Below are 17,906 nucleotides of genomic sequence, written 5' to 3'. Positions count from 1 at the left end.
TCCGAAAAGCCCAGCGGATCCTTCGAAAAGGACTCCCAGATGGCGAAGACCAGCGAAAAGCATAGGTCGTCGAAGCAGGCCCTCGAGAAGGGACCCGCGAGCGAGAAGACGCTCAAAATGGCCTCCACGTCGAAGGCGCCGTCGAAGAGACCGGCCGAGAAGCTCGACGCCGAGCAGGCGGCACAGATGGAGAAAAAGAGAAAAAGGCTCGAGGCCGAAATGGAGAGTATGCTCCAGAGGAAGAGAGACTTCGACGAGAAAATGAAGAACTACTCGATTCCCTCAAAGACCGCGACTGCCGCCTCGAGCACCGCAGCGCCAGCCGAAGAGGTAGAGTTGCAGGAGGACTTCGAGGCCGAAGAGCCGCCGAAAACTCCAGACCCCACAGATGAAGGGGAAGAGGAGGACTTCTACCGCTCGGAGGGAGATTACCTCCGCGAGAGCTACTACTCAGAATGCTCGGCGTCCTTAGACGAAGAATGGCAGGATCTCGAGGCCGATAACCCCGAGGAACCTGTGGAGACGTATCCGTCGAGGCCTTCGCCGCCAGATGACATCGGGGCTTACTATGAAGTCGTCAAGAAGGCTGCAACGGTCTACAATGTAAAATTGGAGGAGGAACAGCCAAAGGCAGACTTCCTGCTGGAAACATTGCTCCCCTCACAGACAAAAAGCAGTTTCCTGCCCATGCTGAAGAGCGTCACTGCACAAGGAGCTGAAGCCTTCAAGGAACCGGCTACATGCAGGTCGGTGACCCCGAGGACGGAGAAGAAATACAAGTTCTCCTCCGGGGACCCCCCCTTATATCCAGGGCACCGTGGCAGCGGACTCTATCATCGCGGCAACTGCCAGGAGAAGGGCCAACGTGCCAACCACATCTGGTCCACCACCTGATAAGGAAAGCAGGAGGATGGACCTCACTGGAAGGAAAATAGAAAGGAATGCGGCCATGCATTGGAGGATGGCAAACTCCAACGCACTCCTGAATAGACACCAATACCAGCACTGGGATGAGATGAGCCAGTTGCTGAAACACATGCCTGAGGAGTACAGGCAGAGGGCAGCCCACCTCGTCGAGGGGGGAAAGGACATAGCAAACGCATGCCTGAAGACGGCCCTAGACGGGGCAGAAACATCAAGCAGACTGATGGCCATAGGTATCACTGAGAGAAGGCAGGCCTGGCTCAGAATATCAGGTTTCAAGGCTGAAGTACAGAACAACATCCTGAACACCCCCTTCAATGGGGAGACGCTGTTCGGAACAGCGGTGGATGACAAACTGGCCCAGCTGAAGAAGGACAATGAGACAGCCAAATCAATGGGAGCCCTACAATTCAGGGGGATGCGGAGAGGCACCCCCACGAGGAGACCAAATGGTAGAGGTGGAAACCAGCAATCACATTCGCATCAGTCGCACCACCATGGTCAACAAGGGGACAACCAATGGCAACAGGGTCAACAGAGACAGAATTGGAGCTCCCAGAATAGGGGCCAGTCCTTTCGAGGGAGAGGAAACGGACGGGGCCAAAGACGGAGAGGTGGTGATCAACCCCCCCAAAAATGACTCCACGAAGAGGGAGGCGCTCACCCACCCAAAGCCTCCGGGGGGAGAGCACCTACAGCTAAGGAGAGGCTCACACGGACACGGCTCAAGAGAACACACAACACCAGTAGGGGGAAGGTTGAGATTTTTCCTACACGAGTGGAGAAAAATAACCACAGACAAGTGGATACTAAACATTATACAACACGGATACTGCATAGAGTTGGAAAGATACCCACCAAGCAGGAGGCCAAAGAGAAGGGGTCACAAGGGCAGAGAACTGCGCCTGCTCCAGGAGGAAGCTCAAGAACTGCTCCTCAAAGAGGCCATAGAGCCAGTCCCGCAAAGAGAACGGAACAAGGGAGTGTACTCAAACTACTTCCTAGTACCAAAGGCGGACGAAAGCCTAAGACCCATCCTGGACCTACGCTTCCTGAACACCTACGTAAAAACTCAAAAGTTCAAGATGACTTCCCTGCAAGAGGTCATCCCACAAATAAGGCCCGGGGACTACTTGTCCACAATAGACCTAAAAGACGCATACCTGCACATCCCCATGAACAGGAAACACAAACACTTGTTAAGATTCAAGGTGAACAAAGACCACTATCCGTTCACGACCCTGGCTTTCGGGCTCAAGTCAGCACCAAGGGTCTTTACCAAATGCCTCGCGGCGGTGGCCGCACACCTGCGAAGGGAGGGTATACACGTGTACCCCTACCTGGACGACTGGCTCGTGAAAGCAAGCTCTTACACGAGGTGCAAAGCCCACGCAGAACAGGTCACAAGAACGCTCACGAACCTGGGCTTCTCCATCCACTGGAGGAAGTGCTCCATGGACCCGGAGCAAGTAAAAATCTTCCTGGGAGCCCTGATCAACACTGTCGAATGTAGAGTGACACCCAGCGAGAAGAGAACACTCAGCCTGCTGAGGGAGAAACGTCACTACCAGAAGGGGCAAGTTCTGACAGTGAGGACGGTGAGCAAGATCTTGGGGATGATGGCGTCATGCATTCACCTGGTCCCCAATGTTCGCCTAAAGATGAGACCACTACAGGAGTGGCTGCAACAACAATGGTCACAAGCAGAAGGAAGTTGGGAAGATCTAGTGGTTGTTACGCACAATGTGCAGGAGGAGATGACATGGTGGACGAAGGAGAATATAACGATGGGGAAGCCTCTAACGCCACCGGACCCAACTGTGACCATCACCACAGACGCATCCCAGAAAGGATGGGGCGCACACATGAACAGGCTCAGAGTGAGGGGTCTGTGGAACCCAGGAGATGCGGTCAAGCACATCAACTACCTGGAACTGAAAACAGTGTTGCTGGCCCTCAAGGCCTTCCAAAAGCACCTTTACAACAAAAAGGTGTTGATACAGACAGACAACACCACGACGATGTTTTACATCAACAAGCAAGGGGGGACTCCGTCATTCCCTCTGTCGAGCTTGGCTCAAGAAATATGGAGATGGGCGATCCCACTCAGGATAGACCTGCTGGCCATACACCTGCCAGGGAAGGACAATGTGGAAGCGGATTGGCTCAGCAGGCAAGCATCAGTGTCCCACGAATGGGAACTGAACAACCAAGAGACAGAGAACCTGTTCAGGAGGTGGGGCACACCAACAATAGACCTGTTTGCAACACGCCGGAATGCAAAATGCCAACACTTTGCATCGAGGGAACAAGAACCAATGTCCCATGGGAATGCCCTATGGATAAGCTGGTCAAAGAAATTTGCCTACGCTTTTCCACCAACGCCACTGATCCCCAGAGTCCTGAACAAGTGCAGGTCGAGCAACATGACTCTCATCCTGGTGGCTCCCCAATGGGCGAGGCAGACTTGGTACTCCCAGATCATGGAGATGGCGCAGGGCAGAGCACACAAGTTCCCAAAAAGAAGAGACCTTCTCTCCATGGAAGGGGGACAGGTTCTACACCCAGAACCAGAAAGCCTCTGCCTGTCAGCGTGGCTCCTGAGGACTTAGAGTTTGCTCATCTAAAACTACCAGAGAGCACACTTCGGGTGCTGAGAGAAGCAAGGAGACCCAGTACACGGAAGTGCTATGGGGAGAAATGGAAGAGGTTCACGCAGTGGTGCCATAAGAAAAACCTGGAGAAAAAACTGACTAGAGAGTCTACAGTACTCAAATACCTCACGCACCTGATCAAAGCCAAACTAAGCTCGTCCTCGCTGAGGGTTCACCTGGCAGCGATTGTGGCATACACAAGGGGAGAAACGGGGAGAAGTTTCTTCACTTCCAGAGTAGTGAAAAGGTTCTTGGAAGGAGCAAAGAGAATAGCGCCACCCAAGAGGATGCCGCCGCCGGCATGGAACTTGAACGTGGTACTGACGGAACTCATGAAGCCGCCGTTTGAACCCATCCATAAAGCGTCACTACAAATACTGACAATGAAGACAGCCTTTCTAGTAGCAATAACATCGCTACGCAGAGTGAGCGAACTACAAGCTTTAACCCTGCAAGAACCGTACATACAAATACACAGTGACAGGGTCGTGATGAGGACAGACCCGCATTTCATGCCCAAAGTAGTATCTAAATTCCACATGAACCAAAGTATCCAGATCCCTAGCTTCTTCCAGAAGCCCACATCAAATGCGGAGAGGGCGCTCCACACTCTGGATGCAAGGCGGGCAGTAATGCACTATATAGAAAGGACGAAAGAACACAGGAAGACAAAACAATTCTTTGTGTCCTTCGCAAGGAGTCTCCTAGGTAGACCAGTGACTAAGAACACCATAGCAAGATGGATTGCTAAAACAATACAGCTCTGCCACATGCAAGCGGGCGAGGAGCTCACGGAGGGGCCACGAGCCCACTCAACCAGGAAGAAAGGGGCAACAATCGCCTTCCTGGCAAACACGCCCATCCAAGACATATGCCTGGCGGCAACATGGGCTTCAGTGCACACTTTCACTAAACACTATTGCGTAGATGTGCAGATGAACAAGGAAGCACAAGTGGGCCAAAGAGTGCTTCAACATATCTTTAACAACCAACGCTCATCTTCCACCCAGCCGCCACATGAGTGACAAAACCGCTACGAAATCAATGCACAGCATAGTGAATCCAGAAAGATTCACGCTGCAAAACGAATAGTTTCTTACCTGTCGGTGTAGTTTTGCAGCTTGAAGATCTTTCTGGATTCACTAGCGAACCCACCCACCTCCTCCAGAAAGATGAGGCTGGAGAAGGTGGAAGGACATAGAGTAAGATGGGAACGCTTTAACAAGACAAATATACGTGAAGAAGTTTACGTTGAAGGAAAGTTTTAATACACATAGCCATGGATTCACCACAAAGGAGGAAAGAAAAAAGAATCCGAAGATGGCGCCCAAGGGTGGGAGCTTCCGCAGGAAGCGTGCCGACGTCACGAAGGTGCACCAAATGGTGGGACGTCGACGCCCACCTGGGCTACAAAAAAAAAAAAAAAGAGAAAAAAGACTACGAATCCGGACCCAACCACCAGATCGCGGAATAATGCACAGCATAGTGAATCCAGAAAGATCTTCAAGCTGCAAAACTACACCGACAGGTAAGAAACTATTCGTTCTATTGTCCAGCAGCAAGATTTCGAAAGGTGGCCAGAAGAAGGGAGAATAGTTTATTCTTATGTAATTCTTACTATTTTAACGTACTCTGAAATTAAACTGCTTGCAGATTAAATTACATCAAATTTGATTTACGTTTCTCCCTTATCCACTTGCGTTATAATGTTGTTGTTTTTTTTAAAACTTGTAGTATCTTTTAATTACACACATTTATTTTGTCAACACAGATGCCAGTACCTAGTAGAGCAGAAGGGCCAGGACTATGTGAATAGCGTTCAGTTATGCAATGGAGCCCAAGAAGATATTGTGGTATGTTTTTCAGTGTTTTACATATAATGTTTATTTTTGATTCCATTCCTTAACGCATATTATTGTAGATCATGCTCCCAATAAATCTGTTATGTGTTTTTCCATGGCTCTCAGTTATCATACAGTTATCCTGCTTACATGGTTTGAAACTAGGTATTCTGTGCTCTGATATTAGTGTAACGAAAACTTAGATGCTGAAACTGTTAACAAGATAGTTACTAATTTGCCATCAGCTTTTGGTCTCCATAAACTCAAAGGAAACTGTCGAATGTGAGCAAGTAGACCTGTAAATGGTTTCTACAGAGATAATAGAGGCAACAAAATGCAGATGGCAGTCTGGTGCTGTCAACTACAACCTACCCTTCCTGCCGTAAGTACATAGCCAATACTGTGCCTATACTTTGCTGTCATATTAACAGCAGAGAGCATGAAATCTGTAAATATATACGTATATATTCAATGAAAAAATCAGAGGTTAAAGTGGAGTTGTACATGAGGAAGGTAGCGATAGCTTTCAAAACGAATTTACTAAAAAAGCACTACCATTTAAAAAAACATATAAATTGACCTGTTATGCGCAAATGCCAGAAGTATAACTTGCATAGATGTAATGCACTGCTCATCACCTCACATATTACATCAATAATGACAATTGAATTATATGGCGCTGCAGGTTCTAATTATGTCAGTTAAGTATAATTGGCGAATTTCTCTTGTTTTTTTTTGTTTAAGTTAATTTTATGGATCTGCAGATTCATTGTGAATCCTTGGACAATTAAGGGGTCTGCCAGTTATATTGCACAAATTCAGTATTAAAACAACAACACATTTAATACAGACATATGCTGTTGCAATTTCTTTAAGTGTATCACTGCCTGTGTGTGAGTGACTGAGTGTATGAGTGACTATATGGGTGTGGGAGTGGCTGGGCGGGTGTGTGAGTAGGCATGTAAGTGTGTTTGTGGGTCTGTGAATGTGTGTGTGTGTGTGTGAGTTGTATTGTTATTGTTATTGTTATCTGAGGTTTATATAGCGCCAAATCACCGTCAGGTCTCTAGGCGCTCATGACAGAAGCAGTAACAACAACTGAGTAGGTAGCCAGAAGGTGCAGATATAAACATTACTCAAATGGAACAAAAAGCTTCCCTAAACAAGAGTGTTTTCAGTGACTTCCTAAAATGAAGAAGATTTACTTCTTTGCGGAGAGACTCCGGTAATTTGTTCCACATCTGTGGGAGCTGGACAGAGAAAGATCTCCCTCCCTTGGTTGACATTTTAAAACGCGGACAAGCCAACAATTGGGAGTTAGAAGACCTCAGTGCTCGTTTAGGATTACAGACCCCAAGCCGTTCTTTTATATAGGTAGGCGCATGCCCATAGATTGCCTTATGGGCAATACATAAACTTTTATTGTGGCTGTATGCGTGATTGTGTGGGTATGTGAGTAGTGTTTTTTTTTTTTTGTATTTTAATTTGAGGTCTGGATCCGCCCAGATCCGTGGAACCTCACCCAAAAACCTCCTTTTTTTCTCGCCCCCGTCTAGACCGATCACAACGAATCTTTCCAGACAGCACCTGAGATATATATATTAGGCAGTTTGAACATTGACATTTACAATTGCCAAAAGTGAACCGCCTGAGAATGTGGGGATTTTCCTGTACCATCTGGCAACAATTAAGACACTTCTTCCCCTCGTGACTGCGCAAACCAATGGGAATGCCTCCCTATATTCAAACGATTTAGAAAAGGGGGTGGTGATGAACAGAGTGTCTGAGTTAAACAGACCACTCTTACCCAGTCCAAAGATCAGGGCTTGATCCATCACCGTTATTTATCTCACTGCCCCATCCCAGCTCAGAACCTGGCTATATGCAAATCAGTCTGTCCCTGGCCCAGTGCATCATGGGAACAGGGCAGACTAAACTACCAAGCCAATTCTTCACCAGAAAGGAGACAAGCTACCGGGGACCGGTGTCTGGCATTTCAGCCTTCTTCGGCCCGGCTTGCTTGAATCCTGATGGAGCAGTGAGAAAGGGACTCATGTCTGAGTATACCCTGCCACACCTATAGTGGCCAAAAACGATTTAGAAAAGGGGGTGGTGATGAACAGAGTGTCTGAGTTAAACAGACCACTCTGTCCCTCACCACCCCTTGTTGTAAATATTTTTGTCCACCCTAAGCGTGGAAGGGTATTCTCAGATGTGAGACCCTTGCTCATTGCACCATCAGGATTCAAGCAAACCGGGCCGAAGACGGCTGTAATGCCAGAAACCGGTCCCCGGGAGCTTGTTTCCTTCCCAGTGTAAGAATTGGCTTTTGTAGTTTGGTTTGCCCTGTTCCCATCATGCACTGGGACAGGAACAGACTAATTTGCATACAGCCAGGTTCTGAAACTGGGATGGTGCAGTGAGCTAAAAAACGGTGTTGGATCTAGCCCTGATCTCTTGACTGGGTGAGAGCTTTCTGCTTAATTCAGAGACTCTGTCCCTCACCACCCCTTGTTGTAAATATTTTTGTCCACCCTAAGCGTGGAAGGGTATTCTCAGATGTGAGACCCTTGCTCATTGCACCATCAGGATTCAAGCAAACCGGGCCAAGACGGCTGTAATGCCAGAAACCGGTCCCCGGGAGCTTGTTTCCTTCCCAGTGTAAGAATTGGCTTTTGTAGTTTGGTTTGCCCTGTACCCATCATGCACTGGGACAGGAACAGACTAATTTGCATACAGCCAGGTTCTGAAACTGGGATGGTGCAGTGAGCTAAAAAACGGTGTTGGATCTAGCCCTGATCTCTTGACTGGGTGAGAGCTTTCTGCTTAATTCAGAGACTCTGTCCCTCACCACCCCTTGTTGTAAATATCCCTATATTCAAAAGCACCCCTACGCTGGCCTGCCTGCAGTGAGAAACGAGCTTGAAGAAGGCTGACACGCCGAAACGCGTCCTCGTAAATAAATCTATGGACTGAGAACCCCGTGAGTGGTGTGTGTTTTTTGAACACGTGAGCTTTGTTATATGGAATGGTCCCACCACCATGTAACCGCACCCGTCTTGAAGAGTGCACAATGCGTCTTTGGTGGACTTGGAGCAGTGTATCTTACTACTAACGCGGTGCACTACCAGCGCAGCATTCTTGGATATGGAGTCGTGAAAGCGTCAATCATACAGATTGAAGAAACCACGGATATATACCGTCTCCTGCTCCGCGAACCAGGATACTGCATGGCATGACGAGGGGATGTTCAGCAGGCATTTCTACGGAGCGAAAGGTACTTTTTTGAATAGCAGTGCAACAAAAGGATAATTAAAGGTCTCTGGCGAGGCAGTTTGAACTTTGACATTTACAATTGCCAAAAGTAAACCGCCCGAGAATGTGGAGATTTTCCTGTACCATCTGGCAACAATTAAGACACTTCTTCCCCTCGTGACTGCGCAAACCAATGGGAATGTATCCCTATATTCAAAAGCACCCCTACGCTGGCCTGCCTGCATTGAGAAACAAGCTGGAAGGAGGCTGACACGCCGAAACGCGTCCTCGTAAATAAATCTATGGACTGAGAACCCCGTGAGTGCAGAGTGTTTTTTGAACACGTGAGCTTTGAGATATATATATATATATATATATATCTATATATACACACACACCATACTCCTTCGCTTTCGGCAAGAAGTTGAGCACACACGGGGGACCCGTTGAAACTGCGCTTTTATTAATCACTCGGCATGACGCGTTTCATTCTTACAAACTTCCTCAGATGCCGTGATGTAGTGAACTGTTTACCGCCCTCAGTTTAAAAACACAGTGTCCCTATACGATTGGTTGGATGCACTGCAGGCACTGCTGTGGGGAAAATACTGCCCAGACTCAGCTGAGTGAGTCCGTGCGGAACAGACACCTGACGTTAGTACTGGCCCAAGTGGACGGTGTCTGCTCCTCCCCCCTCTGCTTGCCTTTGATCTTCTGGGGTTCGGTCTTTGCGCAGGCAGCAGTTCCTCCGTCCCCTCGCACCACCGCTAACATCCCGGAACAGGATCCGAGGCACCACCTCTCCCTCCCACGGAGTCGCAGTCCATCATTAGTGACAACATTCACTGTTCCAGGTAAGCGGGGATCCAGCCTTTTCAAAAAGTTTTTGGAGCACCAACACTTTGCCACCAAGACCGCTGGATCGCTTATATATATATTTTTTTTCACTGAAAAAAACATAGGTTTCAGGGACGTTATAGTTAGTTGGAGATTTCACTCGTACAAAGCCATAGAAATTCGGCCGTTATAGTTAGCAGACCTAACTATAACTCGCGCCCCCGCAATGCACTGCTGATGACGTCACATAATACATCACTCATGACATGCTCAGTGACATTACTGATGACATCTCAAATGACATCACTCATGACATCATCCAGTGATGTGTGTTTCTGTAAACTATAAAATGTTTATATATATATATATATATATATATATATATATATACACACACACACACACACACACACACACACACACACACACCAAAGTGTATTGAAGTATGAGTGGGTGTTTGAGTGTCTGAATGGATGATTTAGTAGGTGTGTGCCTGACTGTATAAGTGAGTGATTAAATGTGTTTTACTGAATGCATGGGTTACTAACTAAACTGGGTGAATGTCTTTATTAGTCTGTTAGTTGGTGTGTAAGCGGCTGCATGGCTTGGTGAGTAGCTACATGAGTGTCTATATGGGTTATTTATTGGTTGTCTGAGTATCTGTATGGGTACCTGAGTGTCTTTGTGGGTGGGTGGGTCTGTGTGTGACTCTGTGCATAGATTTGAGAGTGGTTGTTTCACTTGCTGGGTTCAAAATTGCATATGGAAACAGCTGTATGGGTGGGCGAGTGTGTGTATGGGTGTTGGTGAGTGAATGGATGTCTCAGTGGTGATTGTGTGAGTAACTACTTATGTTTTTAAAGCAGTATATGTGAGTGTTAAAGTATATAAATGACTATATGTGAGAGGGAGTGATTGCAAGAATATCTGTATGGACGAGTGTGTTTCATTGAGTGATTGTTTAAGAGAGTAAGTATATGTTAGTATCTGTATAAATAAGTGTGGTGGTGTGTGTATGACTGTATAAGCAAGGAAATGGATGTGTGATAGTTTCTTTGCATGACTGACCTGGTGTATGAGTAACTCTTTGGGTGAGTGGCAGTGTGTGAATGTCTATATTGGTGTATGAGTGGAAATATCGGTGGCTGTATAGATGAATGAGTGTGTGTATGAGTGACTGTATGGGTAGGTGGGTGGATATGTGTGTAGACATATGAATCACTGAGCAGGTATGTACTAGCTGCTATTGGGCTGTCTATGGTTTCGATATTGGTGGTCTGTATTTTAGAGTGGGTGTATGAAAGGTTTTATGAGGAGGTGCATCAGATCACGTGGATGATGTCATCAGCGATGTTATCAGTGATGTCACTGAGCAAGTCATGAGTGATGTAATATGTGATGTCATCAGCAGTGCAATGTGGGGGCGCGAGTTATAGTTAGGTCTACTAACTATAACGGTCGAATTTCTATGGTTTTGTACGAGTGAAATCTCCCACTAATTGTAACGTCCCTGAAGCCTATGGTTTTTTCAGTGAATTTCAAAGGGTTTTTAAATGCTAATTTCTAATAATAATGTCCCTGAAACCTATGTTTTTTTGTGAATTTTTAAGGTTTTTTTGAATACTAATTTCTAACTATGCCTACAAAGGTAGGACATGTGAAGAAAGAGGAAGAAAAGTGCAGAAAGAAGCAAGACAAATGCAGAAAGAGGCAATTGAAGTCCAGAAAGACGAAGAAAAGTGCAGGAAGAAGAAGAGATGTGTAGAAAGAACCAACAGAGGGGCAGAACGTCCTCCTGTGCTCCCAACGTTTTGCTGATGGGTACTGGTGGCAGCGGACTCTGACTAACCAGGCATAGAGGCAGTGCTATGCTAAAAGACACTTAGACTACAGTTAAAACACCTACATACACTAGGGAACACTATGGGTTTTGGTACCCCTGTCATTAGCATGACCTCCTCTGTATTTGCCATGAGTTAATGCCTGGGTCATTGCATGAGTACATGAGCAGTGACTGGATGATTAGAGTGCTACAAGGAGAGTGCATGGTGATTTTATAAGAGCTTGAGTTTTGGCGCAGTGATTGGATAAGCACATAGGATTGACTGGGTGATTGGAGGATTGCGTAGCTAGTACCAGGGGGATTACTAGACTGAATAGGTAGTCCTCAAAGTATTTCAGCAGTGCATGTGTTAGTGATTGGGTCATTGCATGAGTACACGGGTACTAAGTGGATAATTAGAGTACTGCAAGGAGAGTTGGCGGTGAATTTAGAAGTGCTTGGGTATTGGAGAAGTGTTTGGATTAGTACCTGGTAGTGGCTCGGTGACTGGAGGAGTGCACAAGGAGTGACAGTGTGATTCCGGGACTGCATGGGTACTACCTGGGGAATTGAAGGAGCAAATGAGAAGTGTGTAAGTGGTTAAAGGACTGCATGGGTAGTACACAAGGATTGTAGCAGTGCATGTGTTAGTGCCTGGATCATCGCTTGACTAGATGGGTAGTGACTGGGTGATTAGAGTACTGCGAGGAGAGTTCCTGAGTGAATTTATAAGTGCTTCGGTATTGGCAGAGTGTTTGGATTAGTACATTGTAGTGGCTGGGTGACTAGAGGACTGCACGGGGAGTGACAGGGTGGTTGCTAGACTGCATGTGTACTACCAGGGGAATTAAAGGAGCGAATGAGAAGTGTGTAGGTGGTTAAAGGACTGCATGGGTAGTACACAGGGATTGTAGCAGTGCATGTGTTATTGCCTAGATCTTCGCTTGACTAAATGGGTAGTGACTGGATGATTAGAGTACTGCAAGAAGAGTGCATGGTGAATTTATACGTCCTTGGGTTTTGGCGCAGTGATTGGATATGTACATTGTGCTGGCTGGGTGATTGGAGGACTGCATAGGTAGTACCAGGGAGATTACTGGACTGCATAGGTAGTCCTCAATGGATTGCAGCAGTGCATGTTTTAGTGACTGGGTCATTGCATGAGTACATGGGTAGTGACTCGATGATTAGAGTGCTGCAAGGACAGTCCATGGTGATTTTTTTTAACTGCTTGGGTTTTGGCGGAGTTATTGGGCAAGTACATAGTGCTGGCTGGGTGATTGGAGGAGTGCATGGGTAGGGCTCAGAGTATTGTAGCAGTGTATGAGTTAGTGCATGGGTCATTGCATAAGTGCATTGGTACTGACTGGATGATTAGACTACTGCAAGGATAGTGCATGGTGAATTTATAAGTGCTTTGGTTTTGGCGGAGTGATTGGATAAGTACACACGTCACATCAGTCCCGCCCCCTCCCTTCACCACCCTGGCAGGTTATAAGTTGGGGGATTGATTCCCCTTGATTCCTGAGAGTCCCTGGGGTCCAACTAGCCCACCAGGTACCTCCATTAAGCACCACAGAGCTGTGTTGCAGAGGTGGTCCGAGGTCACGTGCCATTGAACACCTCTCTGCAACGCAGCTCGGTGGCACTAACTGGAGGTACCTGGTGGGCTAGTTGGACCCCAGGGACCCTCGGGATTCATCGGGAGTTAATCCCCTTCTCTTGGCCACTTTTTGCCCCGGGGACCCCATCCCGGGGGCCTTGCACCCTTTTAAACAAGCATTGGCATAGCCAGTAGGTCTCGTCTTTGGGACCTTATAAGTGTTTAGCCATGCAACAGTTGATGTGGTTGCACCAAGGATATTGTGCTGGATAACTAAACACTTAAATGGTCCCAAAGGCGAGACCTATTGGCTATGCCAATGCTTGTTTCGGATATGCTCTTGAGATGGGATGGTATCTGTGAGCGATGACTTCCTGAATGAGTACATTTTGAATTGTTGTCTTCTGCGTGGCTTTTAACCCCTACATAAAACAGAGCTCTTCCCCACTATGGATAGCACACATTTGTGTGGATATTTGTCACATATATGGCTAGTATTGCAAAGTCCGAGCTCCAGACCTTTGTAGATTAAAAATAGCTAAATCTGTTTGCTAACTGATTGCCAATAATATGTTATATGTTAAACTGGTGAATTGTAAACATTTGAATGTGTCCACATTTCTGTGGACACAAGAGCGCCCTGTTGTTTCTACATGCAGAGTCTTGGCGTGCATGCGTGTCACGTAGCCCTGCAGCAAACAAAAAACGCACCTACTACGCACATCTCTTTATTCGTACGGAAAATAAAATGCCTTATTCCAACCAATCACTGGAAATACAATTCCTTGATGTTTCTATTTCCCAATGTCTTGCTCATCTCACACACATTGCAAACGCCCACAATCGGGAATATTTTATGCAACTGGATCTGCATACTTTTATATACTAAATGCGTACGTCATCTTTCTGAACAAAAGCAAAAACACGGACACAAGCAGACACAATGCCCCACACTTACGAAAACCTACATAGAAAGCACACATTATATCATACGCATACAAAAAACAAGGAGCAGTCATACACGACCCAAAGGCACATACATTACACAAATGCACACAGACATGTACTCGTAAAAAAGACATACATACGCTGAAGGGCACACAAAACAATAGAGTTCTTAGCCAAGCACGGAATACAAACATGCAGTGCATACACATATTACACACGCATACTTATCTATAAAGACAGTCATTCCTATATAAATAATAATAATAATTAACACCATGCCAAGGCGTTAGAGAAGCTTTTGTATACATGCACAAACGCACAGCTCAAAGTCAGTCATACTTTACACATAGTAGCACTACTACGGAGCTATATACCAAGTACAATCGCGTACCCAACCTACACAAACACACAGGCATGCACAAAGGCACAAGCACAACATTCGTACAGCACACTCCCGCCATACAATGTGATACACACATCATTGTACACATTTATTGCACAAACAAACACGCACAAGCGCGTATATACACAATGACTCGTGCAGAAGCTCACCAGTAACGTACAGTGGGGTACACACTGAACAACATGTTCCTCTATGCAAGCACACATATAAAATACAAAGAAATACACATTTTACAGACATAGCCAGTCATACAAAGGCTTGCATACATTGTACACTTAGAAGCAATCTACACAGACACATACATTGCACGTAAGCCCTCACACACCAATGCTTTTTAGGTCTCGCCTGTTGATGCGCATGCGCATCGAGCTTGCGAGACTATGGGGGCTTATCCACTCTTGAACCAACTTGCAAGGAATCGTGGCGATTCCTTGCAGTGCACGAGAAATTTAAGCTCAATGCGCATGCGCATTGAGCTTAAAAGCGCGTGCACATGCCCCCTGCCGCCTGCCTTGCCTACTCTCTCTGTCACAGCCTCCCCCAGCTCCGCCCCCTCACTTCTTGATTGCACGGCCGCTAGGCCGTGCCTCCCCTACTCTCCTCCCCCCTCCTACTCTCCTCCCTCCTCCTCCTCCTACTCTCCTCCCCTGCCTGCCGTGTCTGGTTTCACTTGCGAAAGTGTCACTCTAAAGTCGCATTTGGCGCTACAATGGCAGTCATACACACTTAATCCACGTAAAGGTCGCACAAGAGATCTGAAAACGTTGCCGCTATGCTCCAGATACGTTTGTGCGTTTTTTTTCCATATTCTCTTACTCAGGGCCATGCCAAACGTGGCACTGGTTCAAAGTGGGAGTATTTTTTTTCTAGCTACTCCCGTGGGCACCATTTGTTTGAAACTTATTGATCGTAACCGAAATATCTACTCGAAAGACTTCTACTGGCACGATTATGGAAGACTTCGTGATAACGGACTTCGAAAAGGCAATCCTGTGATTTATTTAATGTACCGTTTTTTTTTTTTTTTTTTAATCAAAATCACGTTGGACGGGACTTCTCAATCTGTGCAAACCAGAAGAACATGTCCTTACCCTCCCTGTACACTCCTGTGTGGCGGTACTTGCTGTTCGACAGCTTAGTTACACAATTATGGTTGAGTTTCGAAGAACTGCTCGATCAGGCGGTTTGGATTTAAAAACTAAACGTTCCATCTTCGAACCAACCGCTGTTAGGTTGCAGCCGAGTTCCAGTGTGACCTGGAAATGGAATGGGGTTCAAGTTTGCTGCCCGGGTCCACTCAGCGCGATTAAAGACGTTGAGCGCGTGCCACGCGGCGTGCGCAAAGGAATGATGTCGGTTTCACATTCAATTGTTGATGAACGCCAACCGCGCACAAAGAAATCACAGCTGAAACGAGACACTTGGCAGAGTATTGATGACCTCGGACATAAAATTCGAAGAAGTCGGTACAGTGCTCTTATTTGAAATTACCATTTAAGACTTCTCCTGTGAAAAAGTAAATCATGTTTTTAAGATATTTTTCGCTTAAATCGGTCTAAATACTGCACACTGGTTATACCGCTATTTGGAACTTTCATTAGTAAATAAGTATTTTAGAAAATTACGATTATTCCGTGAACATACTGTTATATACATATCCCAAATTTCTTTAAGATAAAGGGCATCCTCCTTTGATGGGATAGCTGGAAAAAGTGACTCGGCCCTACTCTCCTCCCCCCTCCTCCTCCTACTCTCCTCCGCCCTCCTCCTCCTACTCTCCTCCCCTGCCTGCCGTGTCGCACCTCTCCCCGCTCCGCCCCCTCCCCTGCCCGCCGTGTCGCATTTCTCCTCCCCCTCCCCTTATCTTCCTTCCCTCCGTCTTGTTCTGTTTTCTTGTAAAAACATAGTACCCTCCTCCCCCACAGCTCAGGTCTCCCTGCCTCCGTGTTATCGGTCGCTTGCACCGCCGAGCAGGCACAGAGGCTGCAGAGATTCTCCCAGAACGGCCCAAGCCCTTTCCGCCAGCAGCTTCGAGCAGGCATCCGAGAGTGACGAACCATGAAGCTGCAGCGGCCCTTGCTAATGACCTGCACCCTCCTCTTCCTTCTGGGTAAGGACTGACCTTCCGTCTTCTCAAACAGCCTCTTTGTTCACTTCTTACGCACTATCGTATCCAGTCCATACCCCTCTCATGCCTTGCTCTTTAGTGACCACAAGTTATTGTTATGTGTAACACATAATGGCATTTCTGACGTTTTAACAGCTCTTTGAAGTCTTAAGTTTACAGAAGGACAGGTTCAATGTTAATTCCAAAACTACAAGTCCCAGAATGCAGAGGCTGTTTGCTTAAAAGCCTAGCCTGCCGACGGTGCTCCTCATGAGATTTGGTCGTCGAGCGTGTGCTTCTTTCTCCATACCGCACACTTCAGGACTCCAGGCAGGGGGATGACAGTTCTGTTACGCAGGCATAATCTTGGGTATTTTTGCTTTACGTTTGTTGCATAATTATGCGCAGTTCGCGGCAAAAAAATTAGCCCATGAGAACATCACAACAAGCAGAATATGTTTAGCGGCTTAAAATGCTGTTATTTTTTGTGATATTATTTTTAACTCCAAATGTTTCCTCACGTCCATTACAATTTTACGCCGAAATAAAGCGCAAAATGGCAGTTTGGCATTAAATGACATTTTGCAGAATGTTGAAAAAATTTCACATAATTATTACACAACAGCAAATGTAATGAATTTGATATGCCCACACCCTGTCCGCTTGCCTTGTGTTATGAATTTGCAGGCTCAGCCTAGCTTCCACCCTGCATTGTCACACCCCACCGTGCTTCCCTCATACAATGATATTTTCCTGTTCAATATCCTCGTAGATTCCGCCTTCGCCTACCCCTGCGACCGATCTCCATTCAGGACCCCCACCCCTTATACTTTGCTTATGAACTGGCTGCTATTTATTGCTTTTTGAACACTTTGGGATATGTTTTGGTATTTTAATCCTTCTGCTGTTAATCCCAAAACCCTAACTTTTTTTTGTTGCCAAAGCGGGCATGTGTTGCCACCTAAATGCTTGAAAAATCTTTAGTACTGACATTCGCCAAAGTTATAACTATTGGCATTGTAAATGACAAAGCTATCAATTTAGCTATTTAAAAAACAAACACATAAATAAAATATTTGTCATTTACAAGACCAATAGCTCCAACTTTTCTAATGCGAGACCTATTGCATTTCCAATGCTTGTTTGTCTCTACTTTTTATGGCCACTCCTACATTCACCAGCAACACTGACGCACACAAATGTCATGTGCACTCACCCGTGTTTCTGACTCTTTAACACGCAGTTATATCCCAGCAGCAAACAAGCAAACATACGCATTGCAAACACCCTGCTCGGTACTGCATGTTCCCTACGTGACTAAAGTGCATGTGCCTGGTAAAGAGATGTACCTCGGTATAATATAGAAACGTAGAGGGGAAGAGACTGCAGAGGAAAAGCAAGAACGAGAACAACAGAATAAGAGCTAGGAAGGCGCCATACACACAAGATGAAATATATAGGGGCAGTGTGCGCTACATTTCCCTAAAAAATGCCAGCGACAAAATACACAGG

The 17,906-nt window shown here is 46.3% G+C and overlaps 1 protein-coding gene across 2 annotated transcripts in view; it reads left to right on the top strand.

The window, feature by feature from the left end:
- Window positions 1-17,906, top strand: part of XIAP (X-linked inhibitor of apoptosis) — a 550,605-nt gene that overhangs the window by 312,634 nt on the left and 220,065 nt on the right. For both annotated transcript variants that reach the window (XM_086918504.1, XM_086918505.1), the window contains exon 4: window positions 5,350-5,431. In XM_086918504.1, the coding sequence (XP_086774630.1) occupies window positions 5,350-5,431 (82 nt within the window). The remainder of the gene's footprint in view (window positions 1-5,349; window positions 5,432-17,906) is intronic.

This window comes from Lissotriton vulgaris, chromosome 4_1 (assembly GCF_964263255.1).
Source record: "Lissotriton vulgaris chromosome 4_1, aLisVul1.2, whole genome shotgun sequence".
NCBI lineage: Eukaryota > Metazoa > Chordata > Amphibia > Caudata > Salamandridae > Lissotriton > Lissotriton vulgaris.
This window is presented reverse-complemented; position numbering and strand designations above follow the sequence as displayed.